General features: G+C 31.3%; 1 protein-coding gene across 2 annotated transcripts in view; it reads left to right on the top strand.

The window, feature by feature from the left end:
• Positions 1-4,498: 4,498 nt before the first annotated feature.
• The window catches only part of LOC130891868 (paxillin), a 95,398-nt gene continuing 88,610 nt past the window's right edge, over positions 4,499-11,286 (top strand). Inside the window, exon 1 of one of the 2 annotated variants that reach the window (XM_057796926.1) lies at positions 4,499-4,822. In XM_057796926.1, the coding sequence (XP_057652909.1) occupies positions 4,807-4,822 (16 nt within the window). In that variant the 5' untranslated portion in view covers positions 4,499-4,806. The remainder of the gene's footprint in view (positions 4,823-11,286) is intronic. The other variant, XM_057796928.1, reaches the window with a different exon arrangement.

Genomic DNA, 11,286 nt, shown 5'->3' with positions numbered 1-11,286 from the left:
TGGAAGCTCTTATGCACCATTTTGTCAAGAGAAAGAGAAAAGCTGGAAAAGCAATTTAGATACTTGAGTGGGTGTCTTATTTATTTATATTTGTCAACATATAAAATAAAACTGTATCTACGATGAGGGAAACAAATAGAATATTATGAGATAAAGATCAAATAGTTATTTCACGACAAACATTTCAGATCCCCCTCCTACCAATCTATTAATATATTGTAATTATCATTCCATAAGTGATTAATAATTAACTTAATTAGTTTGCATTTGCTAAGTCTTTTTTATAATTAATACTTGTTTTATAATACATAATATTCTATAATAATTTTGTTTAAGTTATTGAATGTCTCTCATTACTAAATGTTAATTGGATATTTGAATATTTTCTTTTCTTTGGGAACTTTTGCATTATAATCACTATAAACTCTGCTCGATTATTATCATCTATAACCTAAAATTCCCCAGCAGGAGACTCTTCCTCAGGAAGTAGTATTCGGCCTCAGTTAAACTATATAAATAACTGGTACTCAGATGGGGTGAACAATTAATATTAAATTGGACGCCACCAGCATTTTAACAAACGATTAAAAATAAAAATTAAACAATCCAAAACTTTCCCCGGACACGATTATCCAAATCAATATTTATTGCTAAGGACAATAAAAAAATTTCAGCATTAAATTTATTGAAAAAATAGTAACTTCGCATTAACTGTGTATCCAAAATAACACAACATCTATATATTAAAGATAAGGCTGGTGGTTATCTATCCGGGATAGTTTGAGCCCTCAACTGGATTCCAAGATGTTGGAGTGAATTGAATTTGTAGTCTGGTGGTTGGATCCTTGGTTGTTAAAACTCCCAACCTGGCAGCTGTAGAACTGCGGGGAAAAATGAAATGAGGAATGAAGAAATAACAGATTTTAATAAAATGTGCTTCATTCGTTTATTCGTCCTGTACCCCAAATAAATAGAAAATACGAATTTATATGATAACTAAAACAAAAGGAAAGAAAAACTTACCAGAGAATATAAAGAATAAAATTACCACAAATTTCCTAAAATTTACTATGATAGTTGTATTGTAGATATGCAGAAGAAGAATTCGAATCAATTTCAACGTTTTATTGAATTTCTCGAATGGAGTGGGAGGTCGATAACAAATTAATTTCTTCAAAAACTCGAATGTTAGAATGAATAAATTCAAAGTGACTGTGCCACAAAACGTAATCAAAGGAATATTCAAAATGTTTGAAGAAAAACGTAACATGTTTGTTGTTACATATCATACAAAATTTTAAAATATACATGATGATAGGACAGGTATGGAGGTAGCTGTGGCAGTGATAGAACCGAGAAAAGTCTATAGAAGGGGCTTAAAGAAAGGATGTATAGCTATTTTGCTTTATCCTCTACACTGTTAGAAATTTCTTGGGCAATTTTACAAAAAATGTGTAGCAAGTTTCAACGCAAAAAAACTTATACTCAAAGATCATAAAATTACACTTCATCTTAGTAAATTTTCTCAATTGTCTAAGAAAATTACTATAACTGTATTATAATTTGAATTTGAGCACACTGAATGATAATTTTAACCATTATACACTTAGCAACATAATAGTAATTTTACAAAATTAAAACTAGTAGTGTATGTCCAAGAAAGAGGAAGATACACATGGCTTATAAATTATCAGGGACGGTAGCAATGGTTTTAATAGTGAAGTAATTGTTTAGGCGGATTTAAATTTGCTATGTGCTATATATGTTTCTAAATATTCTTGATTTTATGTCTCTTCTGTTTCAAAATTAGTTTTAAAAGACAGATAAAAATTGACGTTTCGAATAAATTGAATAATTGTAGGTCTTTATCAATATATATATATATATATATATATATATATATATATATATATATATATATATATATATATATATATATATACTTTTATTTTTGTAAGTATTAGATAATTAGATAAGATTAGATTATATGAGCTGATTGTGAATCTACTTCGCTAACACTTTTACCTATTGATCTATTGTGTACCCCGGACTGTTCACCAGTCAGGCAGTAACGACTTTGCTAAGTGAGCTATGTATCGGGGGACTATACAGCTTACCTCTTCTGGCTATAAAAAGCTTGAATGTAAGTACAGTAGTTTTGGTTTATGGATTGTCTCGCATTCAAAAAAGAGGTTTCCTTTGGTTCTCTACAGAAATGAGCTTTCTGTGTTCAATGAAAGGGCCTTTTCAGAATAATTGGTGGAATAGGACAGAAATCTTTTCGATTGTTTCAGACCAGGGGTCTTATTCCATATTTCTGATTTCTTCTCATTTTTCCAATTCTTTATGACCATAACTTGATGACTTCTTGGGAAGCCTATGAAATGTTGTAGTCCTGTCAAAAGAATGGTCTCACTTTTTTCATCAGATTGTTTATTGCCGTGTATTCCGGTGTGGCCGAAAATGGAGGGTTCTGAGCCCATTGGGATATAGAGCTTGGTAATTGGACCCCTATTCCTGCCCCTATTTTGTTTTTGAGCCATCTGAGTAGAAAACTAATGAACGTCATCTCTGCATTTGTTCATTGCTGTCGATTTGTTATTATAATTTTATAGTTTTTGATAAGGCATAGTTTGGAAGACATGGTGTACGTGATAATATCTATGGGCGCCTTACTTTCCTTTAGAGTGCTGAGATGCCCAGTCAGGTGCTGTTCCTTGTATGCCTTTATTATCCACTAAAATGACTGTACTACTTTGCAACTTATCTAAGGTTATTTCCTCAATTTTGGTTTTTGTACTTGGCCACCACATGAAAGCTGCATAGCTTTTGATAAGCGGCACAATGGATTTGTACATCCAGGTCATTTTGGGTTTTAAGCCCCATGTTCCTCCGACTATTCTACAGCAGTTGTAAAAAGCACTTCATGCCTTACAGCTTACTGCTTGAAGATGTTTCCATGTTTTCCTCGGATTGAAGGTCACCCTGAGATATTTAATATCTGACTTAAGGGTTAGTTGAACTCCGTTCATTCTTAAGGCTTTTGAAACGTATTTGTTCCTTCTAGTGACTAAAACTAGGGTGGTCTTTGAGAGGTTTATGGTCAGAGATTTATTGACATACCGTTATGTCGGTATCTGTCTTCCGGTTTTGCAATTATTGCTTTATCACCTATATTAATGTTTGATAATGCCATAATCCAAGCCACCATGCTTGGTTCGACTCCTCGTCTCACCAGTGCATGATGGATGGAATGACTTAACGTGTTGGTGAAGGCCCCTCATTATCTATATCGACACATAGCGCTATCTCTTTATACTTTTTCCAGTTTCCTGTTTATACTCTGCAAGGCGTAGACAGTAGACTTAAGGATTGAGATTTCTACGGCTTGACAGATTTTATAGTCCAAGTGATACTTTCTGTCGTAAAGATTTTGGAAACGATCTTAGGATAGCCCCGCTTTGGCTTGTCAACTTTCTGGCAGGGACGGCATTCTACTATGACAGTGTAGCCTTTCTGAAAGTCCTCTTGCTGCAGTGGTGAGTGCTTTTATCTGGGCTACAGAAGGTATTGACTCAGCTCGTGCCTGCTCAGCTGTAGAGCTTGGCGCTGCATTTGTCGATGACGTTAACAGTGCGGCCGCTGTCTTTGGAGTTGCCATGTTAACCTTTTTTGAGTAGAAGTTTTACTGTTCCAAGACGATACTTGATAATGAAGTATCCTAGAGCACTACTTACACTCATTTTTTACTTGTATGGGTGGACCGGAGAATTCTTCAGTGCTTAGTGTTATTTTGAATGTCGATCAACGACAAGATTTTCTCTGTTTTATAAGGTGACTATAAAAGGAATAGGAATGTCTTTTCATCTACGTCAATTGACGGTATATTGAGGAATTGTAGACCCTTTGCTTGCAACTTGACCCAATAAGGTGTAGTCTGGTTAGTGCAGTGGATAACAATATGGCTCGGTCTGAAGCTGACTCCTCGAAACACGGGGCCAGGTTTTGTTTCAAGACAGAAAGAGCCGAGCTAGTCGATCTTCTAGCTCTGTTTGTGGTTCCGTGGTTAAGGCGTCCTGAGGGTAGTTAGCTGGAGTAATATCAACTTTCATCACCTTCAAGGTCCAACTGTAATGTGTCCGTTATAGACTCATTAGCTTTTGCTCTCTTTTCAACAGTTGCAGAACGTTTTCCTCCCCTTTCAACGATGACGAGCTTACACAGCTTCGTTGTATCTTCATACGAGTGTCTAGAGATCTTAAACATCTTAACAAATATTTGATAATTTGCAATATTGACGGGTTTTGTAAAACGATTCACAACTAGGTATACAATCATAAGTAAATAGAACTGTCATTGCTTAAAATTTGAAATTCCATAGGTGACCTGATTTATTGTATAATAATAACTACAACTCCAACATAATGAAGTCATTGTTAAATCGTTTATCTATCAAGAGCAGTTAAAATAGATCAGTTTTGTGTAATAGCAATAGAAAAAGGTTGTTATCCACATAGAAAGTATCTATCTATCAAAATTTCATTCAATTGCTTTGAAACTTAGTTTATCAGTTTCAATTCTAAGTATAACTTCGATCAGATTAAACTGATAACCACTACCGATCACATGAATCATCAAGGCTAATTCTTGTTGACAATTATTCTGGATATTGTCGGTCTGTCTTTGTTGCGAACTTGACATTTGCTAATTGATTGCGAATTTATATGTTAGTCAGATTTATATAATTATCTAAATAGTTTTAAGTTGACAGTGATTAAGTGTTTGTCAGTTGTCCAAATATACGAAATGGATGATCATTTAGGTATGTAATATATATTTATTGTAAACTTAACCTCATTGTTAGGTGGTGCTTCATGTTTTTTGGAATTGGAGGCATAAGCTGTTTATTTTTGTATTTTTCTACACATTTTTTCTTCTCCGTTTTAAAGAATAATATGGTTTATATGATAATGACAATAATTTATTAAATCGAATCATACATGTTGTAAATTGAAACTATCTGTTGCAAATGATCTCAAAGGATTGTTCTTAAACGATTTCGACGTTTTGAACTAAGAAACCCTTAGTCTATATTATTTTTTATTGTACATGAATAGAAATAAACTATAAATTCACACGCGGTTCCAATACAAATGACGGTATTATGGGTAGAATGAGTCTATGTGAAAATATTGTGTTCAACTATCTAGAGTAAAGATAAAAAGTCTTAAGATTATATCCTATCAAATGAATAATAGTTCGCGTTGCAATATAAGATTCAGTGTTTGAATATAAGTCCTTTCCTTGTTCAAAATGCATTTATTAATTGATAATTGCATCTGCTTGTCTGTATTTTCAAAATTACTGTTTATTCTACAAAGATATTAATTATTAATAAACATTTTTATTTTCCTTTGTGTTTGTTGATAAATTTTTATAACCTTGATTGTATTGTCTACATACATGTTAAATTAAAGCAATTCAGCAAAATAATCAAATGTAAATTAAAAACACTACATCTAATACTAGAACAAATGAAGATGGTTCAAAGTTCAAATGTTTACCACTACCTTTGAACTATATTTTATACACACTAATAACATACTTGTTATTCAGAATGTAGGGAACAAACTTCAAACTATTTAAGGCTTCCTGACTCATTTTTAGGAGTGGTAGTTCCTGTTATTGGTTTCAGTTAGTAGTTGAATCTTAATTTTTTCAAAGAATCCGAGCATTTCACATATAAACATTTTATCTTTTGTTACTGATAAAAATATGAAAACACTTACAAAAGTCAAATTTTCCTTGTAATAAAAAATAATCAACAAATAAAATTGTGTTATATTTGTGAGTTTAAATGAAATAGTTCATTAATTTGATACATTTTTTAAGGAATTGTTATAAATGTCATGGTAAAACTATCCAATTTTTATCAAAACAAATATATTATATACAACATGTTTCAAATGCAAAAACAAAGTATTTAAAAACTGAGAGATATAATATGAAAGTATAAATATCAATTTTTTATGTAAATTTAAATGTAAATGTCCCTACTCTTCTTTTGACTGGATTCAATTGAACTTGTTAATATATATCTTTGGTATCATCAATCAATCTATCCCATTTTAAAAAATTATTTGGGAAGCACGGTAAGTAATCTAATCCTAATTTTGAACATACTTCTGTCCAAAACTTACAAATCTATCAAATAACAACTATGTTTCATTGACATAGCCTTAGGCCACCATTTACTCTTCACGAATTGTGAATCTGCAAAGACTGAACTTGATATCTGAAAATTTGCTTGAATAATTTTTCATAGGGAAATGAATACCAAGGGTCTTTACTTTGACATCGTTACCTTGTAAAATAAATCCACCCACTCTTTCTCTGTTGTCGGGTATATTTAGTAATTAATGGGATTAACCACAGATATTTTTCATTACTAGGTAAGAGGCATTTTAAAGTCTTCATAGAGGCCTTTATTGTTGGATGAGATCCATTGCTCATAGCACGAAATTTTATTGAAAGCTTGTATTCACTACTAACGTTATTATTTATTGCCTGTATAATTCACATTTAATATGCATATAAAATTCTAAAAGAAAAAATACCATAAATCCTGTATGAAGCATGGTTTTGTAGAACTAAATTGAATCTAGGCAATAAAATAAAATTTCCAAACAGAGAATTAGTCATTATAGAATTATAGTTTAGAACTACACAAAACACAAAAATCTTTCTATATTAATAGTTAAAAAATCAATTCATCATCAAACAAAGTATAAATTTGCATGACAAAATCAACATTTCTCGTTAAACCAAAATTTAAATCTATTACAAGTTTTGAAAATTTGGAAATTTCTTCTTATAATGATATTCATTAATTTTCTTGTTCCAATATCCAGGTAAATGTAAATTTGCTCTCACAATACTCTGTAGATTAATTTAATAACCATAACTCTTATCTGTTTCCTATTCTCTTGACATTGCTTCTGTCAGTGCTACTCTCAATATAAATGAACTTAGATTTAGAACTATGGTTGCTTTATCTACGTGTCTGCTCCCAAATCTGAAACAAACATATTTCCGATCGCAAAACCGCTCTTCGCCTCTTTCTTGATGCCTTCCGCTCTAGCCCCGGTGCCACGATAATCCTTTCTCTTTTTATATTTGGCTTCAGTACTCTCCTACTTGGATCAAAAATAATCATGAATAATCATCACAATAAACATGAATTTCCTAGCATCATTGTAAAAAAAAATTTCTAGAAATTCTACATAGAACATGTTTCAATTTAATTCTTTATACTGACGCCTACAGCTGGCGTTTTTGTTTATTTTCGACATGTAGTCCCACTGGCGAACCATAAAAAACCTCCAAGCTTTCAAAAATATCTTCCACCCGCTCCTTTTTTGTCTATTAGGTTAATTAAAATTAATTTCGCTGACATTATACATGTAAAAATTATAACATCTATGAAAGTTTCATTGTTTATGGTGCGAGGGTCTTTTTCACATGGCTTCCATCTCACACTGCAAATTGCAATGCCAAAGAAGCCTCTAACAATCCCTCAGAAATGATAGTCCAGCTTAGAAATAACTCAAGTACCAAGTTTCTTCATGCGATCTATGGAGCAACAGTATGGGGGCTGCACTTTATAACATCTATCCATTTATTTATCACCTTTCCCTGAATTTTTTTAAGTAGACAAAAGGTATCACAATAGGAAGAAATCGTATTACTAATATTAAAATTACACATAGTTATTTGATGTATCCAGAGAACCGTTATTATCATTCTTTTATGACTCAAACATATACTCACCGACTGCTGATAATACTTTACCACTTACAAACAATTTTATACGAACTGAATACAATGTTTAAACCATCACTACACCAACACTCACAATTACACTGTCTGACGCGCTTTTCGATAACCAAGTTATCGTTTTCAAAGAGTGAAAGTAAATTAAAATCTAATCCCTTGACTTACCTTAACCTAAGTCGTTGGCGGGATCTTCACATTCTTTCCTTGACTACTAAACTATAGAGTGGTCTGTAAGGAGTTGACTACTCTTACATCTAGCAATTTCAATGCTTTCAAATGCATCCAACAATTTATTATTGGATACATTTTTTAACAATTTTACATTTTTAATCTTTATGTCACAATTATGACTGGCAGGTTGATCGGCAATACCTGATTTTCTGGTCCGTCACAATCATCACAGCTTAATTCATGTATACCACTTTTTTCCAAATTTGGTATTTTATCGTTAGAATTGCCCAACAATTGTTTCAATGTATTGTTGGATTTATAAACCAATTTGAAACCCGCTCTTCTAAATGCAACGTGATCAGCAATACCTGATTTACCGGTCCGTCCATATTTCAAATGAGCTATGTGATCTTTAAACCGGACAATAACGGATCTCTTAGTCTGTCCAATAAACTCTCAATCGCTACAGCGAATTTCATATATACCACTCTTTTCCAAATTTGGTATTTTATCCTTAGGATTGCCCTAAAATTGTATTGTTGGATTTATAAACCAATTTAAAACCTAACCAATTTTCTAGTTTTTCATTATGGGTTTGGAAAAAAGTGGTTTCACATAGAGATTTCTTAAACCTATGACGATTGGTTGATTAACTCCATTGTATAAAAGAACCAAAGAAAGCATTTGGGTAAAAAGAGATAATCTTCATAGACTCAGAAAGTGCAAATGACATAAGTGTACCTATTTGTTCCATTGTTTTTTAAAATGTATCATCTCAAAATACAGTTGATAATTTTTGACAATATATTTTCATTATACCTCTGTATATTTAACCAGCAGAATCTAATGGAGCTCCAATATTGGTTGATCCTAATAATGCATATTTCATGCAACTATGGAGATGACTTTTGGAGCTTTTGTTTTTTTTTTAATTTAAAAGTTGATTGCTCTAGATCGATGACCCTTATTTCTGTCCAGGTATAATATTTTTATTATACTGTTATTGGAAGTAAGATGGATTATTCAACTTTTCGACTTTAATGAATGTCGGCATTTCATTTTTTATCAAGGTTTAACAAGGCCACTGCGAAGTATTAAAAATTATCTTCTGTATAGGTGATAGAAAATGTTGTATTAGTGTAGATTATTATTATCAAGATCATGTAATTATCATTATTTCCGCTGTTAATTTTTTTGACACACTGCAGTAATTATGCTTTAGCCTCTTATTGCTGGATTTTAAACAAATAATTGGTGTGGCAACATAAAAACCAAACTTTCTACAAACTGAATATAAATAATATACAATATCATTTGCATCTTTAAAAATAGAGTTAATTAGAACATTCATAATATTTTTTGAATTGCAATTGAAAATGCATAAGATTATGTTATTTTGGAGTCCGAAACTGTTTCATTGTTGGGCAGCGTAATTATATACTTTATATTTTTTATATACTTTATATTTGGAAGATTTTCTCTTATAATTTCAATAAGAAACGCGGCTTTCACGTAATTGTAAATAACACGTAATATTTATTAATATTCCATTCTGAAATGGAAATTCTTGTACAAGGTTAATTCTATTAATTTACGCCCAAGCTGACTATATGTATTTTTTAGCGACAAGTGGATTAATAAAAATTACAACAATTACTTTGTTCATTGTAATAAACTCATCAATTAAATGAAAAAAAGTGTTTTTGTTAATAGGTTACACTTTATCCTTGGAAGTACAAATTTAAAAATTATTGTTTAGCAAGGATAATTGGTGTATAATATATCTAAAAAATGTTGATTCCTGTGTCCAATGTCAATTTAAGATGTAGCTCTAATTAAGCTCCAGCAACCAAATACAACTTCGAGTATGCTTTCATGAAATAAATGAAAGAAAGATCCGGGGAAAGATATTTAAATCAATACTGATATAAGAACGATCAAATACAACTCAAACAAAATCTATAAAACATTAATCAACGACTTTTTGCAAAACCATTATAAGGCTTACCTGTTTGAAATAAGAAGAACAAATATTTGATGTGAAAGTAGCTATTGAAAATTAAAATTTTGACGACGACATTGCTTTAACCCAACATTCAGAGTGTTTCCAGGTGATCCAGTCATAGGATAGATAGAAAACTGGAAAATATTTGGGATTTACTCAGTAAAAAAATTTCGTAACGCCATCTGTATTCGAGATAAAGGGCGTTGAAAGAAATTATACACATTTTTTATTATTTTACCGCAACTACTGGCAACACTTTGATTAAAAAATTATGAATTAATAACTGATGCTGGTATGAATTAATGTATTAATTAAACAAAAAATCACAAGATGAGAATTTAAAGAAGGCTAATAATATAAAATAGAATTCAATTCAAATCAAAATATTCCGAAAACGGTACACAGTATCGTGTTATCAAGAGTACCTTTTTGGTGTAAAATTAAATGATGTTCAAGTTCACTTGAAATTTCGCTTAATAAATCTAATATTGAAAAAATTATGTTCAATACTACTCGGTACGAATCGTGTAACTAGTGTCCTCTATAAGAGTCAGACATAAAAACAACTTCATTGGATGTATCAGCTTCCAAAATATATTCGTGTAAAATTTCAATACAATGTTGCCAGTAGTTGCGGCAAAATTGTAGAAAATGTGTATTTTTTTATCTTGAATGCGGATGGCGTTACAAATATTTTTTACTGAGCAAACCCCGAATATTTTTCAGTTTTTCATATATTCTAGAGACGGGATCACCTTTTTTGAAACTCCTTGTATATCGAATCCATATTTGTAAAAAAAAATTAAGAATAAATTTCAAATGCACAGGTATTTTTAATATAATACTGAACATTATCAATTAACACGACTCCGTATGAGTTTCCATTATATTCAGAGTTATTTTACAGTTTGCATGATAAATTATAAATGAAATATTCGGCTGATCGTTGAAGTATAAACCTAGTTTTTTTTTTCATTATAAGTTGTATTGGTATTTCATCCTTTGTAGTCTCTTCTTCAATTCACTTTATATCATTGTTTTTCCCTTTTCTTTTTTCCACCAATTGTCATATCAATGGGCGTTTTCATTGGAAGGTGAAAATGTGGGAGAGAGCAAGTTATGTTGATACATGATTAAGTAGTATATAGAATTTTTTCAACAGCCTTAATCTTAGATACTAAAATTTTGTACCGAGCAAACTCCAAATATTTTTCAGTTTTCTATATATTCTAGAGACGGGATCACCTTTTTTTGAAACGCCCTGTATAACATTG

This window comes from Diorhabda carinulata, chromosome 3, assembly GCF_026250575.1.
Source record: "Diorhabda carinulata isolate Delta chromosome 3, icDioCari1.1, whole genome shotgun sequence".
Lineage (NCBI taxonomy): Eukaryota > Metazoa > Arthropoda > Insecta > Coleoptera > Chrysomelidae > Diorhabda > Diorhabda carinulata.
The sequence above is the reverse complement of the archived record's forward strand: the minus strand, read 5'-3'. Positions and strand labels throughout refer to the sequence as shown.